Source organism: Cervus canadensis, chromosome 16, assembly GCF_019320065.1.
Source record: "Cervus canadensis isolate Bull #8, Minnesota chromosome 16, ASM1932006v1, whole genome shotgun sequence".
In the NCBI taxonomy this organism is placed as follows: Eukaryota; Metazoa; Chordata; class Mammalia; order Artiodactyla; family Cervidae; genus Cervus; species Cervus canadensis.
In genome coordinates, this window is record NC_057401.1 from 3,284,103 (window position 1) to 3,311,544 (window position 27,442).

The 27,442-nt window shown below is 45.7% G+C and overlaps 2 protein-coding genes across 2 annotated transcripts in view; one reads left to right on the forward strand and one right to left on the reverse strand.

Annotated features, from left to right (window-relative positions):
• Nucleotides 1-789: 789 nt before the first annotated feature.
• The window catches only part of FBXW11 (F-box and WD repeat domain containing 11), a 213,060-nt gene continuing 186,407 nt past the window's right edge, over nucleotides 790-27,442 (reverse strand). Inside the window, exon 14 of the mRNA XM_043489015.1 lies at nucleotides 790-916. The gene's annotated coding sequence lies outside the window, so the exon portion shown is untranslated. The remainder of the gene's footprint in view (nucleotides 917-27,442) is intronic.
• SMIM23 (small integral membrane protein 23) lies at nucleotides 13,413-18,370 on the forward strand. The gene is made up of 5 exons (XM_043488440.1): nucleotides 13,413-13,490; nucleotides 16,309-16,446; nucleotides 17,600-17,651; nucleotides 17,848-17,915; nucleotides 18,158-18,370. Exons 1-5 carry the CDS (start codon nucleotides 13,413-13,415, stop codon nucleotides 18,368-18,370), a joined length of 549 nt encoding a protein of 182 aa, XP_043344375.1.

Genomic DNA, 27,442 nt, shown 5'->3' on the forward strand with positions numbered 1-27,442 from the left:
TACTATGGTTACCAAAGGGAAAAGGGGTGGGAGGAGGGGTAAATTAGGGGTTTGGATTAGAGGACACAAACTACTACATCAAGAATAGATAAACAACAAGGTCCTGCTGTATGCCACAGGGAACTTTATTCAGTATCCTGTAATAAACCACAGTGGAGGAGAGCATGACAATATATGATATCATACATATAAATAATATGAGAGTGTGATAATACACATATAGAACTGAATCACTTTGCTGCATACCAGAAACTAACGGGTTGCTTTTGGTGGATGAGAGAGAGGGATCCCGCTTACTGTCTTGCAAACTAGACAAATAAAAGGAAACAATCAACAGTTAACCTGTCTTTCCTGTATACACTTACCAATCCGTCGATCAGGGAGGCATCTCCTTAAAATTTATTCCAGGAAATATGTAATGACAAAATGATAGTACTAGGTTATCACTGCTTTTGCAAATCCCTGGTGAATTAATGGACATGGCAGTGCCAACATCACAAAAAGCAAAACCAGACCAAGTACTCACCACCACCTGCAGTGCCGCCAAACAGATTAAACCTGAGGCTGATGATGCAGCCTCCACCAGCTGCCAGTTCGTGGGAAATACAGGGAACAAAGAAACACGTTAAACTGCACTCAGAGAAGGCAGACAGCAAAGTTCTAGTGCTGAGGAGCACATAGGTGAGCAGATCCTGGCTCTTGAACATGTAACTTACAGGGAGGAAAAGGGTATCGGGGAACCTATAGATTAAAAGGGAAAGCATCCAGTACAGAGTAGGCACTCAAAGAACGTTTACCCCTGTTGGTTGGATGGATGACATGTTGATCAAACGGCTGGATGAGTAAGTGAGTTTCTCCAAAGTGTGGACCTCATCTGCCTTTGGGCACTGCTGCCTCCCCCGCACCAGCACAGCACCTGGTAAACAGTAAGTGCTCAATAAATACAAGCTGAAGGGACGGACAGCTCTGTCTGCAGTGTGTTTCACCTGCACATAAGGTAAGCATCCCACTTATTCTCACAACATTCCCCACTCAGAACCCCCATGCTTCCTGTTCTCTGGGTGTCAACTATGCTGATGACACAAACTGTCTTCCTTCTTTCTCTTCAAATATGCGCACTTCAACTTCTCTAGAAACTCTCCCTGATTAGCAGAGTACGCCTGGAGCTCTCCTCTCTCTGAACCATGAATTCCAGCCATATTTACTGCTCATCTTTTATATGGTAGGCTCTTTTCCCCTGGTGGCTCAGACGGTAAAGAATCTGCCCACAATGCAGGTTCAATCCCTGGGTCAGGAAGATCCCCTGGAATAGGAAATGGCAACCTGCTCCAGTATGCTTGCCCGGAGAATTATGTGGACAGAGGAACCTGGCAGGCTACAGTCTATGGGGTTGCAAAGAGTCGGACATGACTGAGCCACTAACACTTCTGCTTTCACTTGTCATATTTCACCAAGGCCATCCTGATAGCCTTCCTGTGTACAACCTGAGCTGCCTAAGCCGACATCCAGGGTCCATCATGATCTGATCTCCGCCATGGCGCTCCTGTAGCCCAGTAAGTCCACCTGATGTGCACTTGCAGTCCCCCTGCCCGTGCCACTCTCCCCACTCCTTCCTCTACGAGTGAGTTCCTTTATGATTTAACTCCTGGAGAAGCCTTCTTTGGAGGCCCTCTCCATAAGTCTCAGGCTGAGGTGCTCTTCCACCTTCCTTGGTATCTTTTATTAAGACTTAAACTATAGTGCAATGGTCTGTCTACAGGCTGCCTCCCTCAGCAGACTTACAGCTCCCCGAACTTCATTTGAAGTTTATTTGAGTCATTTGTCCCCACATCCCTAGTGCCCAACAGAGCATCTCAAACCTCTGTCTTCCAAGTCCCCATCAGTATCCTTTTCCAATGTCCCCTGTTGAGACACAGTGAGACACATTCAGAGCAGTGCTCTCCCTTGCTCTGCCAGTTTAATAAACTCAGTTTCTTGGCTGGTCTTTGTATGGACTTCAAGGGAACCTAAGGCAGTGTCTGGCATTAGTGGGTACTTGGAAAAAATATTTGTAGGAAGGAGAGAAGAAAGGAAGGAAGGAGATGGAGGGGTGGAGGAAGAGATGGAGGGGTTATAAATGCAGATTGAGTATTGTGGACTGGGCACGAATAATGGATCAAACCTTTGGCATTTTGTTATTATGAATGATTTTTCATAAGAGCACAGAGAAGGGTAATTTGGGTTGACAAATACATATTTACCTTTACCTTGCAGATAGTCAACCTCTTCTAGTTTACACTATTATTTCAAAGGCAGAAAAAAAAGCTTGCTTATCCTGAACTGAAGGGAAAATTTACTTGAAAAAGCATTATTCTTTTATTCAGCCACTCAAACACACACACACAACTCCCTTCTCCCTTTGGTAGTGTAGCCTCTAACATTTTAAAAATGGTCATTCCTTTCCACTAGAAAGGCTGTATTAGCTATTCAGGGAATACTAGCCCTTTCCTTGGACTCAAAAAAGTATTTTATCCATTAAAATCTAACCAGGGTGTAGTAATCATAAAATCCAGCCACTCTGTTAGGAAGACGGATATCCTCAAAGATTTATGTCTGGCCGTCTCAAAGAAAATGTGTAAGATGGAGTTTTCTCAGAGACTTCCTGGCTGCACTCCACCCCACACATAATTTCTGTTTGTATAAACCTCAGATCAAAACTCAGGAAGGGTTAAGGGAAACCTTTCTGAACCACAGGTTATGTCTGCTCACCATCCTCGGTTGACCGTTTGGAATGAATTAACCAGTCCCTAACCAGCGCCCACAACTGGTGCTTGGATGGAACTAACCAAGCTCTTCAGTCCAAATGCTCAGACCATTTGGGGTCTCAGGTTCCATCCAGATTCGAGACGAGGGTCTATTCAAAGTCATCTGCATGTCCCTATAATTGTGGTGAGAGATAATGAAAACACACCACATGATTAGTCTCCAGGATATGGTGGAGACCATTGGAAACATCAGAATTCGGGAAGGGGTGGAGAAGGGGGTGTGACTATTTTGAATGAACCTGAAAGAAAATACTTCCCGAACCTTCTTTCAGAAGGCGATTTCAGTTCCAATTTTTCATAAGGTTGGAAAAAGTTAAGCAAACGAGAACTATAGACACTTGTTTATAGAAGGTTTTTCTCTTTAATTGCTGTTTTTGTTTCATGAAAGAAAAGTCCCATAAAATAAAAGCTCATTTCTGGCTCAGTGAGGCAGTGAGACTCCTGAAAATGCCACAAAAGGGCTGACTTGACTCTGGCCAGCCGAGGAGTCCCGAGGACTTGAGCGTCTATATATTTCCATAGCAAGGTATGCGCCTTTCCCACCCTCCACCCTAAAGGTCTCTCCATACATTTGAGACAGTTTTTAAAATCTGAACTGTGGGACCGTCTGGTTGCTGGCAGGCATTCCAGACAAGTGGTTTTCTAAGAAGCCAAGTTCTGGTTTGACTCTTTGATTGGAAAAGTATCTATTTCACTAAGGGTGATAGGCCCCTGGATGCATTCTCACCAAAAAACCCATAAAGCAATACTTGAAATGCCAGCAGTGAATTGTAGGGAATTCTTTTGGTTTGCCTTCAAGGACACAAAACATCGCAAAGGTCTTCTCTTTGGCAGAGAGGGGGCCTGGCAATAGAGAGCGGGCCCAGGGTGTGTATGGAAAGAGTCAGATGTGGGAGTCAACAGACCTAGGTTCGAATCCGGACTCCGCCACCAGCAAGCCAGTCTGGCTTCAGTGGGCCTCCTGACCGCTCCTGAGTCTGAATTTCCTCTTCTGTAAAACGGGGACATTGCCCTCAGTCTCAGAGAGATGGTGGGGGCTCAGGGAGATGACATTTGCGTGATTCCTTCCACCATGCTTGGTATGCAGTAGGTGCTTCATAAGAATAGGTTTGAAATCCACTAGCCCACCATTCCAGGAGAGTGACGGAGATATGCAGCCTCGGTGAGGTCACTGAGTCCCTTCCAAGACCTCCATCTGGGGTCTTCGAAGAAAAGAGAGCTTTTCACCTGCTTTCATTAATCCAATTAACAGACTCATAAGTCATGGGGCTGGTATAAGAGCCCAGAAAGCAGGGATTCTAAAGATGGAGAAGAAGTCTCTCCCCTTGGAGCTGATGCCAACAAGAGGTTGACCAAAAAGTGCATACGAAGTCTTTGCTACTAATTCAATTAGACAACTAAAGAGAGAGTCAGATGCACCAAGCCACATGCCTTCAGGGCCAGGCAGGTAGCCTGCCACGCCTGGTGACAGCAGGAGGGTCCAGGTCCCATCTGAAGGCAGCTGCCAGCACCAGGGAAGTGTCATCTCGCAGGGACGTGGGTCAGTGGGGTCAGACTGCTCATTCTTCGAGAAAAGACAGAAATCTGGATTTGAATGCACAGGCTTCTAAGTTTTTAATATTGACAAGCTTTTTAAAATTTAAACATCTGTCTGCAGGCCAGATGAGTAGGGAGATCACTGTGGTTTGAGGATTTGACCAAGAAAGTGGGGCTCATGCCAGACCTTGAATAGAGCGTGGAATTTATACTCGCTTATTTGGGTATTTACTGTGTGGACACTTCTTGGGAGGTGGTGCAACTGGGTGGTTATGGACTGGGTGTCTGATTCCTCATCTGCAAAATAAGAAAAGTGAAGTCTATTCGGAGAGTGATTGGGAGGATCAAGTGAGATCAAGCTCGTTAGATTCTGCACAATCAAGAGCTTGGTTGTATTAGCCCCTTGTGATCCAATCACAATGGCTGTTGTCGTTGCTATTGTTACCAAGAGCAGGGACAGAGGGCATATACAGACCTGACACTCTTGGTCCTAGTTCACTCCATTTAGAGTGAACCTACCTTCACACAATGGTCCTGTGGAAGAAATGATACTCCCATTTTACAGATGAGGAAACCGAGGCAGCACAGAAAAGTGACGAACCCACAAGGGTTACCCAGAGAGTAATCTTCTGGAGCAAAGATGGGAAAATGGGTCTCCTGGCTCCACAGCTCACCTTCCACCTGCTCCACCCACGCCTACAGGACCTGCTTCACGGAGTGTGTCCTGGATTCCAGGATCTCCACACCCTTCAAGGTTCTTGTGGGTTCATCTCACATAGGCCCATGACACAACATCCTTACCCTGCCCAGCCCCACCATCCAACCCCATCAAAGGCTCCTTTGAACTGGGTTGCAATGCCCATCCCCAAAGCCCAGGAACTGTCTTGGACACAGAAAAGAGTTTCATGGTATTCCTTATAAAAGCACAACCTGACATGCAGCTATTGTGTCAATGATCCCTCTAGTCATAATTGCCAAAAACCCAAAATATCTTAAAAAGAAACTGACTCCAGGTCTGCAGGAGCCTCGTTTCGGGCCCTGTCTACATGGTTACTCTGTTTTTATTAACTTAGCCTGAGACCCCCAATCCACAGGTCTGGGGCGGGTCTCCCGTGCCCCCAGCTCTCCTCAAGAACCCCTTGGGGAGGGGTCACTGGGGCCGTGGGTTCAGGGGTGAGGGCAGCCTGAACTGGGGCAGCACTCTCTGCCCACAAACATCCCAGACGGATGTTTTGGTCTCATCTTGAAGCCGTTTCCACCCGAGGCGCGGTTCAGAGGGCTGATTGCCAACCCCGGACACTCATCCTCGGCCACACTCATCTGACAGCACACGCTGTGTGCCAGGAGTACCGTGTATTTGTAGCATCTTTACTGGGTCTTCGCATTCATGTACCTTTGGCCATCTACCTCACTCAAATTCAAATATGCACAGTCAGAGGGGGAAAAACACATTCCGAACACATCCAAACAGTGTTGCCCTCCCTATAGAGCACTTGGGACTGTCCCTCGGAGGCTAACTGTACTGTTTGAAAGGCTCTTTGAGCCCCATATGTTCCCGTAACAATTTCGACTTGTGCTTGAATGAGACACAGCAGTCTTCCCCATCACCATAGGGAAAGGTTGCCTTCTCCGCAGTCTCAGGTGACCAATCTGTAAAACAGAGAGTGGGCTTCCCAGGTGGCTCAGTGGTAAAGAATCCACCTGCCAATGCAGGAGACACGGGTTCAATACCCGGATCAGGAAGATCCCCTGGAGAAGGAAATAGCAACCCACTCCAGTATTCTTGCCTGGAAAATCCCATGGAGAGAGGAGTCTGGCAGGCTACAGTCCATGGGGTTTCAAAAGAGACTGACGTGACTTAGCGAAAAAAAGAAAAAACACAGAGTGAACGCAAAGGGCTTAATTCGACAACTGATAGTAAACCTGCAACCAAAGGGAGCAATTACCATAATCACCAAGGATCGAGAGTTTCAGGGACTTCCCTGGTGGTCCGTGAGTAAGACTTCGCCTTCCCGTGCAGGGGGTGTGCGCTCAGTGATGCCTGGTCAGGGAATTAAGATCCCACATGCCTCAGGGCCAAAAGCCAAAACATAAAACAGAAGCAATGCTGTAACAAATTCAGTAAAGACTTTAGAAATGGTCCACATCAGAAAATCTTTTTGAAAGAAGAGTTTCACAAGAATTATCTTATGTTCCTTTCAAGAAAACTGTGAGGCAGGTATTTTTGTCCCCACTTAACAGATGAGGACACTGAGGCCTACAAGGTTGAGTGTACAGCCCAAGGTCTCCCAGTGCGTGAATGACGAAGGTAAGATCTATTCTCAGGACCCCTTGGCTCTACAGCCTGGGACCCTAACCACTTCCCCATCACAGCTTCTTTAAGGGAAGCCCAAGGTAAGCGTAGTCACATACAGTCACATACGGTCACATTCATGGTCACATAGGTCCTCATCCTAGGCAACTTTTTTTGGCTAGAGCAGAGCTAAACCCATCCTCCTCTTTCCTGCCTCCGCAGAAGGCCCTCTGTCTGCCAAAACCCCGGGTTCAACCAGGACTTCCAGGAAGAGCGAAGTCACAGATTTTACACTGACACCCAATGGCATCTCTCGTGGCAAAGGAGATGCTCACCCTTCTGGCCCTAGAAAGACCACTTACAGGATTCGGGGATGCCTCTAGATCATCTCTACACCTGTCCCCAGGGCCCTGCTCATATCCAGCATCCTACTGCTGCTCCTGAAACGAGTGGCTGAGCTGTCACATCTCAGAATTCTATTCCTAGGTCCATTTCCGTGGACTCTGGAGCATGAAGCCTTAGGAATTTAACACCCCCACCCCAGAATTTCTCCCTCATCCTCCAACCCGAGCCCCAATTTAACACACAACTAATGGAGGTGTGCCCTCCACACTGGGATCTGTCCCAGCTCTGCTCCTGCAGGTGGCGGCTGAAGTCATGTGCGGAAGGACCCAGGTGTCTGAGCAATTTTCAGAGCCCCGTCCTTAATTCATTTGTCTGCAGACATTATCTAGACTCCACGTCTCCCAGACAGGCCACGACAGAGTGCATTACGAGGTGAGCCTGCCTTAGTTTTCCCTCCAGCTTCCCCCCCACACTTTTTTTTTTCTTCTTGGACTCAGAGCCCAACGTCTTCTGGACATATTTTTCATTTTTCCAAATATCAATTGCTCTTTTATTCCCTCTTCGAAGCAGTGAGTAATAAGAGTTGTGTCTGGTCCTGAAATTCCGACTGAAATAAATTAGCCCAATGACCAACAGGAGGTGCCTAGAACAATAACGGCGGAATATTTGGCATATTACAAAAGAGCCCCTGGATGTCGAAGTACAGTAAGTCTAGAAGCACATTACAGAGCGACGTTGCCAAAACGGGTATGCAATGAGCCATCCAGGCAGCAGAACGCCTCATAAATTAATCCCACTTTTTTTTCCTTTTTGGTCCACTGTTCACAGTTCTTCTAGCCCTCTGGTTAATGGGGCATGCAGAGGGGTATTTTTGGTGTGGCTGACATCCCCAGCAAGCAAGCATATGCCAAAGCTGTGAGTAAATGTATACTTTTGTCCCCTTACTCATCTGGCATCCCAGGTACCACTTGCTGCAGTAACAGGAGCCGAGAGAGACAAAATTTGGAGGCATCAAGCTGTGAACAAATACGGAGCTCCTACTAGGTGCCAGGCATTAGACCAAGTTCTGGGGTTCCTGCAGAGGATGGCACGGAGACCCCTGCCCTCACGGTGCTGATAACTCAGGTGCACCCCAGTCCATCCGAGCTAGGTCTCCATCTCAGAGCAGATGGGAGCAGCGAGTAATAGTTTGATCTGCATCCCAATCCCTCTTTTCCTTGAAAGGATCCCCCACGCGTGAGCCTGGGCAGGAGTGGGGGCAGGACACAGCCCTGTCCCTCACTGCAGAACAACAGAAGGCAGGACCCTCCTCCCCACCTCTTGGTAGCCAGGGGCCAGGCCTGTGACAAGGCCCAGCCTAGAGCTTTGAATCTTCAGGGAATGTTCCAGACACTGCAGTGGGCTGGAATAAGTTCCCCAAAGAAATCCATGTCCTAATTCCTGGGATCTGTGACTGTTACTTTATACTGTAGAAAAGGACACTGCATATGTCATTAAATTCAGGATTTTGAGATAATGAGATTATCCTGGATTATCTGGGTGAGCTCCCATGCAATCCATGTATCCTTACGAGAGGAAGATTTCACACACACAGAAGAGGAAGCAGTGTGACCGTGGAAGCAGAGATTGGAGTGATGCAGGTACCAGCCAAGGAATGCCGGCAGCTGCCACAAGCTGGAAGAGACAAGGAAGGGATTCTCCTTCAGGGCCTCCAGAGGGCATGCAGCCAGCCTGACGCCTTGATTTCAGCCCAGAGATATGAACTTTGGACTTTCGGTCTCCAGAACTGTGAGAAACTTAATTTCTGTTGTTTTAGTCACCTAGTTTGTGGCAATTTGTTACAGAAGACACAGGTGACTAATGCAGACACCAAGAGAATTTTGAATTCTTTCATGGCTTTGGGATCCAACATTTGCCCCACACTGTTCTGGGTTCAGACTGTTCCTGTGACATGCCCTGGCCTGTGGTTCCAATACCTACTCCTGTCCTGGGATCTCCAGCCTCTCCATCTATTATTCCAGGAGCTCCCTTTGGTCCTCCCTGCCAAACTTACCTTTTCTAAATTTAGTGAGCAGTAAAGTCTTCTATTGCCTGTCTTCACAGGTAAGAACCCCGAACAGAAAGGCTGTTAGAAAATTAGGGACAAGCCATGCTTGGGCCCAGCAGAGTGCCTGTCACAGAGCAGACACACAATAAGGCAGGGTCCATAAACCAGTGGCCTGTGTTTCACCCATTCAGTGCTTTTCCCCCTAAAGTTGAATTTGTTACCAATATTTATGAGTCAGGAGATATCACATGAAGGACTAAATTTCTAGCTTCTCTTAAAAAACAAAGAAACAGAAGATCTTGCAACACTGGATCTTACATAGCCCTGGCAACAATTGGCTGGTCCTTCTAGAGGCTGTTGTTGTTTACTCACTAAGTTGTGTCCGACTCTTTGCAACCCCATGGACTGGAGCCCACCAGGTTCCTCTGTCCATGGGATCCTCCAGGCAAGAATACTGGAGCGGGTAGCCATTTCCTTCTCCAGGGGATCTTTCCAACCCAGGGACTGAACTCAGGTCTCCTGCATTGCAGGCAGATTACAGCCTGAGCCACCCGGGAAGCCTACCTTCTAGACATGCATGTTATAACTTGCCACAGTCCCCACCAAGCCTGTTCACTGTACACCCAGCCCACTCCTCTCATTTTATTCATTGTACAGTGCCTCTATGTCTCTGAGTTTGTAAGCCTTGTTACACAAACAAGTCAGACCCAGGCTCGGACTGGGGGGTTTCCAGTGGAAGACCCAGGTTGGGAGGTCTTTGCCCGTGATTCTTCCCAAGATCCGGTTTCTTCTACCCTCCAGCTAGCCAAAACGGCCTCCTCCTTTATGGAGCCATCCTGTCCTTCTTCTCCACAGCCCATTAGGTCCCTCCCACTGCCATCCACGCTTGCCTATTAAACCATGTGGATCAGTTTTCTGGACAGATTTTTCATAGGAAGTCTTTGCCTTCTGAAACTACTAGGGGAGACTTGCACTGAGTTAGCAGAGAAGCTGACTCAATAAACACTGGAGAAGTAAGGAAGAAAAAGGCGAGGGCAAAGGAGCGGGGAGGAGAGAGGGCGCGAGGGGGACTAGCCGGGTTCCTACTCTGAACCAGACCCTATTGGGTCCGGTCATCCCAGCTGGTCCTCTCAGTAACCCCACAAGACGTACATTAGTACTGGTCTCTTTTTCCAGACAACTGAGACTCGGAGACACCGTGACACCAGGGTTTGAAGTCAGACGTGCTTGGGAGACAGTACACAGCACTGCTTGGTCTCCGCCTGTGCGCATGGGGCAGATTGCTCGCTTCATACAGTGTAATTTTTCCATTAGGGATTTGCCTGGAACTCTTTTTTTCACCTATACTTTTTCCATTCATATCCCCCTCCTTCCCCCCATTCATTCCCACATTCACTCAGGAAGCCTAATTCCCCATTCCGCGGCCCCTCCCTCTTTTCTCATCCCCTCCCTCTTCCTGCACTGGGCAACCCAGCGCTGGCTGGCGGGGGAGACTGGGAGACACCTCGCCCAGCACCCACCCTGCCCGAGCCTCCGCACAACCCGCTTCTGGGCATGCGCGCTGAGGGCCGGGAGAGATGCCTGGCTTTCCTCTCTTTTCTGCCTGCCGCAGAAAATGACCCTCAGAACTAATCCCAGAAGTTCCCCAACTCATCACTGCTCTTCAGAGCAGTTTCCTGGAAGAATTCACTGGGTTTCTAGGAAAATGTTTCCGGTTGCCTTCTCTTAACATGAATGTAACTCATTACATTCAATATGCCATAATTAGTTTAATGGGCAGTACTTGAGTGTCTGCATATTATATCTGAAACATTTCCTGGAGGTAAAACCTCAGAGGCCAGTAGCTGCCCATGAGCAAGACCATGGAGATGACACGGGTGGCCTTGTCAAGAGTTCCCAAGTGGGAGCAAGAGGTTTGAGATCTGGTCCCTTTTTTTCCAATTGGCTTAGGTAGACCCCTTTCTTCTTCTCGTCTTGAGTTTTCCCATGGAAAGGGCAGTATCTCACGGCACTCAAAACTCTGGAAGCTGGAATCAGCTCCTCAGAGTTCAGATCTCAGCCCTGCTTCTCACTAACTGTGTAACTTTGAGAAAGTTGACTTAACCACTGTGAGTCTTAGTCTCCTCATCTGTAAAATGGGGATAATATTGTTTACCATCCAGAGTTGAAACAGTAATACAATGAGTCAATACATATGAAGCATTTCACATAGAGTCCTGAACTCAGTAATTTCTTGACTCATCTTAATTATGGATGATAAGAAGAAGAAGAATATGCTGAAGAAGGCGGAAGAAGAAGGGTAGAGATTGTTTGACATTTCTGGATGCCAAACTGGGATGCTCATGGAGTTGAAGAAGTAAGAAGGAATATAGCTACTTTTGATATTTCAAAAAATTTCATGGGACTCCCACATCTGCTCACCCACAATAAAACCACAAAGGATAACAAGAATGGCAACTTTCTTTGCTTTTAGCTGAAATGACATTAACCCCTTGAGGTAAACTAAAAGACTTCGGAGTTTAGCAGAGTGCAGGATCTTGACTACGGAGAGCAACGGCCAGACAGGCTGCTGGCACCCATCTTGCAGGGCAGTTATGAGGATGAGATGAGATAATGTATGGACGGCACTTAGCATGGGCTCTGGAACAGAGTCGACACCTACTACAGCTAATATCCTTCCCTGGCTGCCCTGGGCCTCAGCTTCTTCACTGGTGAAATTAAAATCATACCACCTGCTTTTCTCATTCAACAAATATTTTCTGACCCAAGCACTATGAATACTTCACCAGACATAGCTCAGGGCCTCTCAGAAGCCACAGTTTGAAGTTGCTCATTTTTCATCCATTCAACAGATATTTTTACTGAACATGTAGTATGTAACAGGCTGCATGATGGGATTTAGAGATAACAATGGCTAATAAAACAGACTTAATTCCCAAATACCTACAGAATTATAGCCTGGAGAAGATGTAATAAAATAAAGTTAATGAAATACCTAGCATACAGTAGATGCTCAATGAATAAAAGTTATCTGGGTGCTAATCAGAAACTTTGTATGTGTCACTTTGGGAAAGTTAGATAATCAAAATGTTGACAATTAATGATGTCTTAATACATGGAATTTCTTTGGTAAATGGAGGTTTTTTAAAATATGAAGGGAATCCAAAGTGAAATATTTAAATATACACTTAAAATATGTATAGGACCTGTATGCTAAAACTTATAAAATGCTGATCGGAGAAAACCTAAATCAGTGGTGAGGCATACCATGTCCATAGATTGGAAGATACAACATAGTAAAGATGACAGTTCTCCCCCAAGAGATCTGTAGGTTTAATGCAATTCCTGTCAAAATGGCAGCTAGTAAGTTTTTTTTTTAAAGACAGACGTCTTATTCTAAAGTTTATATGGAAAGGCTCAGGCCATAGAAGTGCTGAAAATGATCTTGACAAAAAACAGAGTGGAGAAATCACTCTACTCAATATTAAGGCTTACTGTATAGCTACAATCAGGACAGTTGGTGTTGGTATGGGGATCAATACATAGGTCAGTGGGACGAAGCAGAGAACAAGAAATAGACCCACTCAAATATGCACAATTTATTTTTGACAAAGATGCAAAAGAAATTCAAAAGAGAAATGAAAGCATTTTTCAAAAATGATGCTGGAGCAAATGGACATCCACAGGCAAAAAAAAATTACAAACAGAAAACAGATCAGTGGTTGCCAGTCATTAGAGACAGTGAGAGAAAGGGGCATAGGAGGAGGTAGGCATCAAAGGGCAGCATAGGACCCCATAGTTTGGAAATTCTTCTGTATGGTGGTGACTATAGTGGTGGATGCACAGATCTAGCCATGTGACAGAATTATCTAGAATTTAAATACACACATAAATGAATACAACGAAACTGGGGAGACTAATAAGATTGGTAGATTGTATCCATGGCAACAGCCTATCAGAGGAACCCTGATCAGAGGATGGAACAGTCTCAGAGGAAACTGGGTAAAGGGTGTCCAGGATCTCCTACACTCTTTCTTACAACTGCATGTGAGTCTATAGTTATCTCAATAAATATTTCAGTTAAAAAATTTATCATTTTTGAATTTAAAGACTTGCATTTTATTAAAGATTTGAAAATACAGAAGAAAAAGGATCAGAAAAATCACCATCCTGAAATATAATCTTTCAGTGTGTTTCTCTTTCCAGTCTGTGTTTTTATATTTATGTGAAAACCAAGTCTGGGCTAACCATCAGGATGGTGCAGGATGGGGGCCTGACTGTCCCCACCTTCTGTGACATCAGAACTCACGGCCTGAGAGATGCTTGGTGACCAGAAGCCAGGGAGGTGGGGGTACCCTCTTCTACCCAGGCAGCCTGACCTGAGGCCATGGTGGTCCACCAGGTGGGCAGCAGGGGCCGAGTGGCAGCCGAGAGAAGGGGAAGTCGCTGCGAGGACAGGAAGCAGGTGAGGCCAGACAGGGGGACATGGCTCTCCTCCCATCTGGGCCCCCTTGGGCGTTCCAGGCAGACTGTGAGGCCCTCGGAGTCAGAGACAAGCTTTCAGCCTGACTCCCCCTAGAGCCCAACCTGGTGAAACACAGTACAGGGACTCAGGGGCTTCTTCTAGAAGCCGTTACTGATACCTTATCAGTTCTCCCACTGCCAGCAGAAGGAACGCCCCAGAAGGACTTGGGAGTCTTGTTTAGCTTCCTGTTGTATTCCGAGTGCCTAGGTTAGTGCTTGGTGCATAACAGGTGCTGAATGAATGAATAAATGAACCAAAATAAACAGGATAATATACATAAGTTAGGGAGGTCCTGGAGCTGAAATTCAAAACTCACACAGGACTTTGTCACATGGAAAATGTTAGCACTTGTGTGCACAGTCTGGGTGCACAGCCTGGTGCCTCTACTCCTCTCTCTTGCATGTCTTGACATTCCCGAGAGGCAACCGTTATGAGCTTCATTTACAAATGGGTACAGTGAGACCGGAAGGGCCAGACGGCAGAGACACAGTGGGATTTGAAACCAGGTCCACCTGGTTCCAGAACCCTTAGCAAGGTGACGCTGCACTGCACTGCCTGCCAGGTGGGGAAGCGAGGGGAAGACGGACAAGGCGGCGGGGACGGTCAGCCGGGCACTGCACACGGCGGAAAGGGGCAGGATTTTATTCCAAGATTACTAAGCAGCCATTGCAGGGTTTAAGCAGAGCAATACATGACTGATCTATAAATGTTTTCAAAAGATTTGTTCACTTATATACTTAATACACCTTTTGACTTCTTTACTCTGGACCTCACTGCAAGATGGAGGCCTTGTGGGGCTCCGGCTGTGCTGCAGTTTTTGCTAAAAAGTGTTCCTCTAATAACCTTAGGAATGCTCCTTCTAGAACAGTCACGTAAGCTCTGTGGTCCGGGGCAGGCTGACACTCTCATTGCCCTCCGAGAGCGTCACACAGCCCCTTCACATAATGAAGGCTCCGGTGAGTCCTACATCAAGGAGACCCACGTAACCTTACCACAGTGTTTCCCAAACCAATTCAACTACAGAGGCCCCGCTTTTGCGTTCTTGAAAGACCTTATAGCATATATCAAATTCCATTTTACAGGGACTTTTGTAGGGGATGTGGGTTCAACCCCTGGTCGGGGAACTAAGATCCCACATGCTAAGTGGTGCAGTCCAAAAACAAAGTTAAAAAAAATCCATTTTACAAATGAATAAACTGAGGCTCAGAAAGAAGAAATGATTTGGCTCAGACTCCACAACAGCACAAGAGAAGGACTAAAACTTAATTTTAGTCCATTTTCCCTGCTTTTGACTTCACTCAGTACAAAAAACAACCAAACAAAAAGCCAACTTAGCAGCAAGCATGCAGATCAAGACATCATCCTGTAAAGCACATTGACAGAGGAATAGTTAAAGACATAGAAGAATGTCCAGACCACAGAATGTCCATCAGCCATTATAAAGAATGAATCAGTCTATGTTCTTAGATAGGGTTTCTTTGGTGGCTCAGTGGTAAGGAATTCACCTGCAATGTAGGAGACATAAGTTTGATCCCTGGATCGGGAAGATCCCCTGGAGAAGGAACTGGCAACCCACTCCAGTATTCTTGCCTGGGAAATCTCATGAACAGAGGAACTTGGCAGGCTACAGTCCAAGGAGTCGCGAAAAAGTCAGATACAACTTAGCAAGTAAACAACAACAACATGTTCTTAGATAGTCTCAGGGAATATTGTTAAGAAAAGAAAAAAGTGCCCTAATCTACAATGATTTCACATTGGGTGTCCACACCCAGGCAGTTCCTACCCAGATCAAAGTACAGAGCATTTCCAAGACTCCTCCAAGGCCCCTCCCAGCTCATACCCCATAACCACGGTTCTGAGTTCTAGAATCACAAATGAGTTTTGCACGTCCCTGAATTTCATGAATTCATGGAGTAGAATCAGTGTGCCGCTTCATGTCTGGCTTTTTTCACTTCTAGTGTGTCTGTGAGATTCGGTCACATTGTTACTATGCAAATTTATTTTTATTTTTAAAGTTAACAGCAATTACAATGCTGCTAGTATATATATTTTTAAAAACTATCCAGGAAAGAAACAAGTTATGCAAATCTCTTTATCTTCTTTGTTTGTGGTAGCCAGTCTAAATCTTACTTCACAAACTGAGTTACATAAGGAACGTATTATTTCAAGTCAAATTAAATCAGATTCAACCCACATCTAGTGAGTTGGGAGGAAAGTCAATGTCGGTCACTACTGTCTCTGCCTGAATCCTCTCTCCCTTCTGTTTGCCTCACTTGGTCACTGTCCCAACTCACACTGTCTGTTGAAAACAGGAGTCTCTAAATATCCTGTGCTGAGACCTCCCAGCCACACCAGGAGGCCATCAGGAGAGGGTGCCAGGCCCTTCCCCGACTCAGATTCCCCTTCCACCTTCGCCCACCTCTCCAAAAGGCTCTCTCACTTTTCTCCCTCCCTGATCCTGTCATGCCCACCAAAATCTCCTAAATTATCTTGGACTGACCCAAGTGCCAGGGAGCAACATTGTCTTCAGGGAAGCCATTTCATTCCTGCACCAAAGCCCCAAGGGGTAGACTTTCATTTCCAGCCTTCATACAGTAACTGGGGCCAAACTGGCCCTCACAGTCATTGTAAGCAGCCATAAAATTAACAAAAATATACAAAGCAACTATTTTCAGGTGAGGGCAAAGGACAGTACAAAAGTACAATCGCTGAGGGAAAAAAAAAAAGGACGGTTGCATCAAGTCTTTCTCCACAATAGGTGCGCCAAGAGCTAGGGGGCATGCAGAGCCCAGCATTCCTGCTGAGCTGCAGAGTCCGGCGGCCGGAGCTGCCGGCCTCTGGAGGACAAGGCCTTGGAGAGAAAGAAGGGCTGTGTGCTGACGGCACCCCGGCCCAGGTGGGGATCGCCACGCTCCTCGGGTGTGGGCCGGGATGTGCACGCAAAGGATTACCCTACCCATGGCTTACCAGGGGGCAGCTGCTCTGGGGCTGACAGCAGAGATACTGGAAACCCACTTGTGCTGGGGGTAGATGGAATTCTGAGCCAGCTAGAACCAAGAAACTCCTTCACACCACGGGCATCCATTTGAGAGCACGCATATCACACATGTACCTGTACGCACACACACATTCTATATTCATACACTACAATGTTACTCATCAATAACCCCAAACCCCAAAACAGGCAGATGAATCAGAAGCATTATGTTGAGTAAAAGCAGCTCAACAAAAAGAATGTGATGTGTGACTGCACTGATGTGAGGTTACAGGACAGACAAACTGGGTGACAGAGAGCAGATGAGCTGTTCCCTGCTTCACGGTCGGGGGAGGAGGAAGTTGGCCACAAAAGCACATAAAAGAATTTTCTAGGATGATGGAAATGTTCTATATCTTCACTGGGGTGATACTCCACATGTATGTAGTAGTAGGTGTGTGTTCAGTCATGTTCCAACTCTTTGCAACCCCCATGGATTGCCAGGCTCCTCTGTTCATGGGATTTTCCAGGCAAGAATACTGGAGTGGGTTGCCATTTCCTTCGCCAGAGGACCTTCCTAACCCAGGGATCGAATCTGTATCTCTTGCATTGGCTAGTGGATTCTTTACCTCTGAGCCACCTGGGAAGCCCGCAAGTACAGACGTAGTTCAGCCACTAAGTCGCTTCGATTGTTTGCGACCCCATGGACTGAGTACAGACATTATGGTGCATGTAAAAGGTGCATTTTATCATATGTGAATTACACCACAATAACGTTGACTTTTTTAAAGAGCATTTAGAACAAACAAACAAAAATAAATAAATGGCAAAAGTGAGGCAAATAATGGAAGAAAAGGTAAGCCTTCCTTCTCACCAGGGACAAAGGAGGGAAAATACTGATGAAATGTCAGCGGGTCGCCCTGTTATCTAACCCCGTGGTGTTGCGGGTTTTGTAGCAAGCACGTGTGACTCAGATAAATAGAAAAAGTGGATCCCCATTCCTAGCCCTCTGTGAGGGAGGCAGGGGTGCTCATCTACCCTCCAGGAACTCATCTCCTCCTCTTCTTGCCCCCAGACGCTGTTGGCATTGCTGGTCCTGGTGCTCTATGTGGGCACAGGAATATCAGGTGAGCCCTGTGGAGTGGGAGGAGGGAGGAGCCAAGAGCACACAGAGTCGGAGCATAATCCGAAGCTGGTTGACACCGAGGGGACCTCCACAGCTCGCCTCTCCCACCCTCTTCATCCCCCTGGGATGACCAGCCAAATGTATTCCAACTCCTGCTACTTTACCTTAGTAAGAGGTGGTGGTTGTACCTGTTTCAGGAAGAAGTTGGGAGGTGTCAGAAAGGATCAGAGAATGTAACTACCCCCAGAATCCTGTGACTTCCCAGGTAACATATTCAAGAAGGGACCTTAAGCTTGGCTGAGGACGTCTGAGAAGGCTTTCTGTAGGTGTCATTGATGAACTGGGTCTTGAAGGCTAGGTAGGAGTGGGTCTGGTAGAGAAGGTGGGGATGCGTACTTGGGGCAGAAGGAAAGCACAACAAAGGCTCGGGGAGCTTGTAGAAACCAGCACAGCAAGAGAGGTCTACTGGAGAACGCTCAAGATACAACCTTGGTGTCTGCCTTTTAGGTGTTTGAATACCAGACCAGCGACTCCCCAGAAGAGCCGATCAAGGTCATGAGGACCTGGTTGAAAGAGAACTTGCATGTTTTCTTGGAGAAGCTAGAGAAAGAGGTGCAAGAGCTGGAGCAGCTGGTACGGGACCTGGAGGAATGGCTGGATGCCCTCCTGGGAGAGGGGCACCCAGAGGATCTCTGCTCCACCGTCAGAAATCACCTGTGAGGGCAAGGGCTGGGACCTAGGCAGCAGGCCAAGTGGAGAAGGGAGTGAATATTCCAGGAGTTCCTCTAAGGAGTGGCACTTGAAGTTCAAGGCAGCCAAAAAAAATAAAACAGTTGAGACACTAAAAACTGTTGGCACCACTGCTGGTCCATGAGATGGCGCTAGTGGTGAAGAACCCGCCTGCCAATGCAGGAGTCAGAAGAGATGTGGGTTCGATCCCTGGGGCGGGAAGATCCCCTGGAGGAGGAAATGGCAACCCACTCCAGTATTCTTGCCTGGAAAATTCCATGGACGGAGGAGCCTGGCGGGCTACAGGCCCTGGGGTGGCACGGAGTCGGTCGGGGCTGAGCAGCAGGGCTGAGGCACGCAAGCTAGGACCAGGTGAGACACCCTCCCGCGGGGCAGGACTCTGGGACAGCAGCCTGAGGGCCAGCCACACGGGCAGGACCCTCCCCCACTTCCCTGAGTCCTCCGCCTCTCTGAGACAACACTGTCTCATTGTAAGGATCCAGGAAACAAACTGCTTCACAGGGTTCCAGTGGGATGAAACGTGTGTCTATACTGCGTGTTTGCCACACAACAGGTGCCTGACAGACAGTTCTTCCTTTTTCACACTCCTTTTCCTTCCTCCTTAGAAGTTGGCAGGAGGATGCTGATCTGGAGTATAGAGATAGTGTATGGCAACTCAATCTTCTGACACTACCGGTATTAGCATAAGTTTTCAGAGCCCTTCTGGAGGGCAAACTGGTGAGAGCTATCAAATTCACAGACGCATTTATCCCTTGACCCAGCCATCACTTCAGGGATGTATCGCATATACATATGTGCACATTGTGAAACTGCACACTTCATTTCTAAAACCAAACAAGCAGAAAAAAAGGAACAGCCCAAGTGAAAATGACATCAGCAGAGGGCACTGGCAAGTAACAGGACATCCAAACAATGAGATCCGCTATAGCGGTGAAAGAGAATGGGGAGGCTTTCCTACTGATGAGGAAATGCATGCAAGATGTGTCATTAAAGAAACAAGGATCTACATTTTATTGCTGATGATGACGCAGTTGTGATTGAATATGGACAAAAATTCTAGATGGATACCACAGAGGGGGAGGCTGGGGGGAGTTGAATCGAGGCAAATGCATGACAAGAAAGGGACAGCACTTTCCATTGCTTACTCTCACTTTCCAGTTTTCAAACTATGTGAATGTTTTGCCCATTCAAATATTTCTTAAATAAAATTATCGACTATTTTGCTTGCAGACAAGGACTGGAATACAGGGTGTATATGCAAAAATAATAATATCACTGGGCTTCCCAGGTGGCTCACTGGTAAAGAATCCACCTGCCAATGCAGGAGACACAGGTTCGATCCCTGGGTTGGGAAGATCCCCTAGTAAAGGAAATTACAACCCACTCCAGTATTCTTTTTTTTTTTTTTTTTTTTTAGTTGGAGGCTAATTACTTCACAACATTTCAATGGGTTTTGTCATACATTGACATGAATCAGCCATAGAGTTACACGCATTCCCCATCCCGATCCCCCCTCCCACCTCCCTCTCCATCCCATCCCTCTGAGTCTTCCCAGTGCACCAGGCCCGAGCACTTGTCTCATGCATCCCACCTGGGCTGGTGATCTGTTTCACCATAGATAACATACATGCTGTTCTTTTGAAACATCCCACCCTCGCCTTCTCCCACAGAGTCTAAAAGTCTGTTCTGTACATCTGTGTCTCTTTTTCTGTTTTGCATATAGGGTTATCATTACCATCTTTCTAAATTCCATATATATGTGTTAGTATACTGTAATGTTCTTTATCTTTCTGGCTTACTTCACTCTGTATAATGGGCTCCAGTTTCATCCATCTCATTAGAACTGAGTCAAATGAATTCTTTTTAATGGCTGAGTAATATTCCATGGTGTATATGTACCACAGCTTCCTTATCCATTCATCTGCTGATGGGCATCTAGGTTGCTTCCATGTCCTGGCTATTATAAACAGTGCTGCGATGAACATTGGGGTGCACGTGTCTCTTTCAGATCTGGTTTCCTCAGTGTGTATGCCCAGAAGTGGGATTGCTGGGTCATAGGGCAGTTCTATTTCCAGTTTTTTAAGAAATCTCCACACTGTTTTCCATAGCTGCTGTACTAGTTTGCATTCCCACCAACAGTGTAAGAGGGTTCCCTTTTCTCCACACCCTCTCCAGCATTTATTGCTTGTAGACTTTTGGATAGCAGCCATCCTGACTGGCGTGTAATGGTACCTCATTGTGGTTTTGATTTGCATTTCTCTAATAATGAGTGATGTTGAGCATCTTTTCATGTGTTTGTTAGCCATCTGTATGTCTTCTTTGGAGAAATGTCTGTTTAGTTCTTTGGCCCATTTTTTGATTGGGTCATTTATTTTTCTGGAATTGAGCTGCAGGAGTTGCTTGTATATTTTTGAGATTAATCCTTTGTCTGTTGTTTCATTTGCTATTATTTTCTCCCAATCTGAGGGCTGTCTTTTCACCTTACTTATAGTTTCCTTTGTAGTGCAAAAGCTTTTAAGTTTCATTAGGTCCCATTTGTTTAGTTTTGCTTTTATTTCCAATATTCTGGGAGGTGGGTCATAGAGGGTCTTGCTGTGATTTATGTCGGAGAGTGTTTTGCCTATGTTCTCCTCTAGGAGTTTTATAGTTTCTGGTCTTACATTTAGATCTTTAATCCATTTTGAGTTTATTTTTGTGTATGGTGTTAGAAAGTGTTCTAGTTTCATTCTTTTACAAGTGGTTGACCAGTTTTCCCAGCACCACTTGTTAAAGAGGTTGTCTTTTTTCCATTGTATATCCTTGCCTCCTTTGTCGAAAGATAAGGTGTCCATAGGTTCGTGATTTATCTCTGGGCTTTCTATTCTGTTCCTTGACAGTATGACTGTGGCTTGTATAGTAGTTCTGAGTTCAGCAGTTGTTGATTCTCCAGTTCCATCTTTTCTCAAGATTATTTGGCTATTCGAGGTTTTTTGTATTTCCATACAAATTGTGAAATTATTGTCTAGTTCTGTGAAAAATACCGTTGGTAGCTTGATAGGGATTGCATTGAATCTATAGATTTGCTTTGGGTAGAATAGCCATTTTGACAATATTGATTCTTCCAATCCATGACACAGTATGTTTCTCCATCTGTTTGTGTCCTCTTTGATTTCTTTCATCAGTGTTTTATAGTTTTCTATGTATAGGTCTTTTGTTTCTTTAGGTAGATATACTCCTAAGTATTTTATTCTTTTTGTTGCAATGGTGAATGGTATTGTTTCCTTAATTTCTCTTTCTGTTTTTTCATTGTTAGTATATAGGAATGCAAGGGATTTCTGTGTGTTAATTTTATATCCTGCAACTTTACTATATTCATTGATTAGCTCTAGTAATTTTCTGGAAGAGTCTTTAGGGTTTTCTATGTAGAGGATCATGTCATCTGCAAACAGCGAGAGTTTCACTTCTTCTTTTCCTATCTGGATTCCTTTTACTTCTTTTTCTGCTCTGATTGCTGTGGCCAAAACTTCCAACACTATGTTGAATAGTAGTGGTGAGAGTGGACACCCTTGTCTTGTTCCTGATTTCAGGGGAAATGCTTTTAATTTTTCACCATTGAGGGTGATGCTTGCTGTAGGTTTGTCATATATAGCTTTTATTATGTTGAGGTATGTTCCTTCTATTCCTGCTTTCTGGAGAGTTTTAATCATAAATGGATGTTGAATTTTGTCAAAGGCTTTCTCTGCCCACTCCAGTATTCTTGCCTGGAAAATCCCATGGACAGAATGGACCGGCAGGCTACAGTCCATGGGGTTGCAAAGGAGTGAGATATGACAGCAACTGAACAACAACAATAGCACCATGATAAAATTATGAGTGACTTAAAATTTTTTTTTGTCTGTGCCCCACAGCACAGCTTGCAGGATCCTAGCTCCCTAACCAGGGATCGAACCCGGGCCCCCTGCATTGGAAGCGCAGAGTCCTAACTGCTGGACTGCCAGGGAATTTCCCATTTTTTTTAAAGTAGTGCCATGAGAGAACCTCTGCCTTTTGATTATTTTGATTAAGCAATGAGAATGTTTGTCTAAGATTTTCCCTTTTTCTCTTGACTTCCAGGAAGCTCAGAGGTTAGTGTCTTTTAATGGAATTATAACTGCCTTACCTTTTTTAGGTTATTTATTTCCCTCTTCTTATGTTTTTTTATTTTAATGGAATTGTTATATATCTGCCAATTATTGGGACCACCTCAAATTGTTGGGAAGTCATAAGGGTTCCAATTAAAATAATCTCACAGGATATCTGACTTACAAGGAAAGACATAGCAATCCATATGCCGGAGGGAATGAATCAACTGTCATCTGGGTTGGGAAAAGTCTTTGCAAATTATGGTCACAGGGTGGCCAGGGATGAGAACCAGGATTTGTGTTTTCTCATTGCAGCTATTTCATCCAGAGTTGTACGTAAAAGAGCTGATTGATATTTCCTTTCATTTATGTTTACTATTACCATACAAGTTGTAGTTACAGATCAAAATTACGTACGTTCTCCATGTACTTTAAAGGGTTCTCAGGCAGAAATTTTACTACATAGAGATTTAGCCTGGAGGCTCCCCAGGTAGCTCAGTGGTGCCAACGCAGGAGACACGAGAGATGTGGGTTCAATCCTTGCATCAGGAAGATCCCCTGGAGGAGGAAATGTCAACCCACTCCAGTATTCTTGCCTGGAGAATCCCCATGGACAGAGAAGCCTGGTGAGCTACAGTCCATAGGGTCACAAAGAGTCACACAGGACTTAGCAACTAAACAACAACTAATTTCAGCCTAAGGCATATTTTATATTCTAGCCCCTAACCAAGTTGTAATTCTATTAAATATTGCATCTGTAATATATAGTGTATAGAGAGAGATGTATATGTTTATATGATATTTATATAGTATTTATATTTATATATAAAAGATCGGTTAGATGTTTGTGTATGTGATTTGGGGGATATGTGGGGAAAAAAAGTAAATAGAGCCTAGATCCTGGTGATGGCCTTAGTGGATAAGTCATATCCAACCCCTGCAGCCCTATGGACTGTATCCTGTCAGGCTCCTCTCTCCATGGGATTTTCCTGACCCAGGGATCTAACCCAGGTCTCCTGCCCTGCAGGCGGACTCTTTACCGACTGAGCCACCAGGGACGCCAACATATACACACTACTGTATATGAAACAGATAACTAATGAGGACCCACGGTCCAGCATGGGAACTCTAGTCAGTATTTGGTCATAACCTATATGGGAAAAGAATCTAAAAAAAGAAAGGAGATATATATATATATATATATATATATGTGTGTGTGTATATATAAATATATATAAAACTGATTCATTTTGCTGTACCCCTGAAACTAACACAACATTGTAAATCAACCATATTCCAATAAAAATTTCTTTAAAAAGAAAGAAATATTGACTGGACCATGCATCCACCAGCCACTGGTGAATGAGATGTTTAAAGCTAATGGTGAAAACAAATGAAAAAACAAATCAGAAAAGTCAGTACAAGGCAATTTCAGAGAATAATAAATATGAGTGGAAACAAGACCACATAGCAAATCACTGTAGTTCCAGGTGGAAATGAAGATTTGGCATGGGGGAGAAGTGCCCAGAATCAGGATGCATTCTGAAAGTGTGATCAGCAGGACGTGCTGATGGATGAGAGTGTGGGAGAAGGTCTAGTTAGCCGCTTGCCAGGCCTCAGGACTGCCTCTCTTTTCAGCAGAGGGACCTGAGCCATGAGTCAGGGCAAGAGGGAAGAGACAGGCTCGGTCTGGTTAAAGGGAAAGTAGCCAGTTGGAAAAATGTCATGCCACTTAAGTACCCACATTTCTTCCCTTTGTCTCAGACACCTGGAAAATGAGGTCAGCATCACAAGAATTAAAAGCTTTTAATTAATTTTAATTGATGGTTCTCCCCTACATCTCTCTTTTACTCAATAGATTTGGCAGCCTTCCTCACATTCCCCCAGGCTCTTCTCTTTGGCTAACACTGATTCATTCTACTTTTTTAATTGATTTGTCTTACTGGTTTTGGTCATCTTCTTTTCTGTTCTTTCACTTTATGTATATTATATAATGGGAAAGGAAAACCACAATCACTCAGATAGTTAATGTTTCAAAGATAAGAATCTGATCATCTGGACAAAAATTCGATAAGGTAAAGTCCACCTGTGTGTTAGCCACAAGTATTTCATAAGCATGTTGTGATGATTAGGAAGCAATAATAAAATTGTGATAGTTGACATTTAGAAAATGCTTCCTCTATTCCTGTTTCAGGGGCTTGATCAAATGCTATTGTTATTTCTAGTTTATAGGAGGGGAAATTGAGGCAGGGAGAGATTACATCATTGTCAAAGTAGTATCACCAATAAATGGGGAGCCAGGATTCAAGCCCACGCTGTCTGGCATTAAAGCCCCCACACTAACCCAATGGTCTTCACAGCCTCCCTGCCACTAAGCCCAGCCAAGATAATGTCTTCTCTCTCTTAAAAAGTTACCATTTTATTGTTAAGGAATCATATGCCAATTAAATATATAAGGCAGTAAATATTCACTGCATGCTACTACATGTCAGGTACATACATAGAGAAGTAGAAATCTCATTTCTTGCCCACATACAGTTAGTCTGTCTACCATGAAGTCAAGAAACAAAGATGGAGAAAATTGAAATATCTACCTTGTTTTCAAAGCTACTGGGTGAAGTGTCAAAGGCACCTAACTAATTATCAAATGAGTTATATATTTATTGACCTAAGAGTTCAGAGAAAGGATGGAGTACTTGAATTGGCACTAACATGAAAATCTTTTAGTCCAGTTACAGAATAATGCTGAAACTTAAATTAGGCTATGGCCAAGAGGAAATCATGGGAGGAATGGGAGAAATGATAAATGATGGGTGGGGAGAGAGAGAGACCCTTCTCTCTAGAATGGGATGGGTACTGCAGCCTGAACTAAACCCAAAGGTCAGATCCCAGGTCTCAGGTAAGCTTTGGAGGCAGCTTCCTAGAGGTCTTTGTAAAAATAATTTTTTTTTTAATGCCCTTAAGAAGGAAGGACTCAGTCTCCATTAAAATTATTACAAGACCAGGAAGGTTCATTTCCAGTCTGCATGTCATATTTTTGATGATGTCAAATAAAAATGTGGATTTAATTTGTTTCCTTAATCCACAAATTTGTTCAACAAAATTGTGAAATGCACTAAATCCAATTTGGTCCAAATCTGGCTGTCAGAAGGATAATTGAGGGATGGAGCCAAAGAAGACGCCTTCAGGGGCTTCCGAATCCTCTCTGTTATACCCCCTTCCAGGAGGAGGAGCGTCCGTGCCCCAGGACAGGGTCAGGGCTTGCATCCAACAGTGTGAATACCCTTCTGAGTTGAGTGGCTGAGCCTCCAGCAGCCGGCCCTCAGTCACCCGAGCGCACCTCGTCACTCAGAGCCTCAGTCTCCCGCTCTGTCGTAAGCTGCGACCGCACCGCTTTGGAGAGGCTGCTGGGACACTAAGAGGACACGATGCCAGTGAGGCACAGTGCTAGGAAGCTTGTAGGCGCTTAGAGAAGGAAGCATAGCAGGAAAGTCCAGGCAGAGCCAAACTCAAGGGCACCGGGCTTTCCTCCCACCGCCCTGTCTGTCTCTCCTCCCTCCCTGCCTCCCTCTTCCCTCCCGCCCACTCTCTCCACCTCTCAGCCCCACTTGCCTTTGGGCTGGCCCCATTCTCTGGCAGGCTGTCCCCACTGTGGCGGCCACGTGGAGCAACTCCAGGCCCTATCACACCCTCTGCATCGCCCCAGGAGAGAAGAAATGCCTCTTCCCTGAGAGCTGTGCTCCAGGTCCTGCAGGTGAGCCTGGCGGCCCTCGGACCACCGCTCCTGAGCTTCCCCTCACGGCTAAGGCGAGGCAGTGCTCACATTGGCCAGACCTGCTCACCTGCTCATCTCCTCTAGCCGACGATTATCCTAAGCACAGACTGAGGGGTGCGGAGCCGTGGTTCCCCAAGGGAAATCGAGGTACTATCACCAGAATGGGAGAAATCCATGCTAGGAAAAAAACTGAAGTGCTTTGTCAAAGTACCCATGATAACAATTTGTCATTTTCCTCACACTCCAGCAGGGCATAAAGTGTTTTCTCAGCTACCCCACCTCATGTAGATCTATCTGAGCTCTAGACAAGACGAGTGATCTTTTATAACACCCTCGTACATGGCCAATGGCAGCAGAATTCACTTCTCCTGCCTGTGAACCCAGGCAAAGCGCACATCAGTGGAGGTGGCATGGAGAAGCTGAAAGACCAGGACTTTGGGGTCAAACAGACGCGGCCCAAGCGCTGCATCCCCACCCCTCCCCTGCATCGTGCCCCCAGACTGCTCACTCCACCCTTCAGAGATGCCCATAAAACGGGGCTTGTCTCCATATCTCCAGGGCCTTTTGAGAGGATTAAGTAATAACAGCCAACTTTTAATTAGTGTTTACTATGCTCCAGGCATGGTTCTAAGTGCTTTATGGGCAGCATAAAGATTTAATCATCACAACACATCCTTTCTGTGTCTTCCCTGCATAGGTAAGGTAACCAGGACCCAGGATGCAGAACCAGTCCAGGGTCACAGAGTGCGTGGCGGAGCGGGGATGCAAACCCAGACAGGCAAACTCTGGGACCACGTGCTGCGACCCCACCCTCTGCTCCTTCCGGATTAAATGAGGTAATGCGCACACAAGAGCTGTGTAAACTGTAACACGCTATATAAATGTCACTCACTGTTACTTCTCTCCTCCCGCCCTGGTCATTAAGGCCAGGAGGGACCTCATGAATCTACCGTTCAGGTATTTTCTCACAGTGCTAGACGTGGTCCCTCAGCTGCACTTCCTCCAGGCCTGCCTTTGACTCTGAAGCTACACCTAGAAACCCACCTGATTCTTTTCATTCTCCAGCCCCAGCAAAGTGGCCTCTTGCACCCAGGCATTCATTTCCTCTGCAACCCTTAATGAACCACAGGGATGAGCTATGGCTACACTGGGCAGAGAGAGAACCTC

Excerpts from the sequence above, each read along its gene's own strand:
- SMIM23 (XM_043488440.1), top strand. The coding sequence starts at position 13,413 with ATGGTGGTCCACCAGGTGGGCAGCAGGGGCCGAGTGGCAGCCGAGAGA. Across the intron at positions 17,652-17,847 it reads TGTGGGCACAGGAATATCAG|GAAGAAGTTGGGAGGTGTCA; the intron begins GTGAGCCCTGTG and ends TACCTGTTTCAG. Across the intron at positions 17,916-18,157 it reads AGAATCCTGTGACTTCCCAG|GTGTTTGAATACCAGACCAG; the intron begins GTAACATATTCA and ends TCTGCCTTTTAG.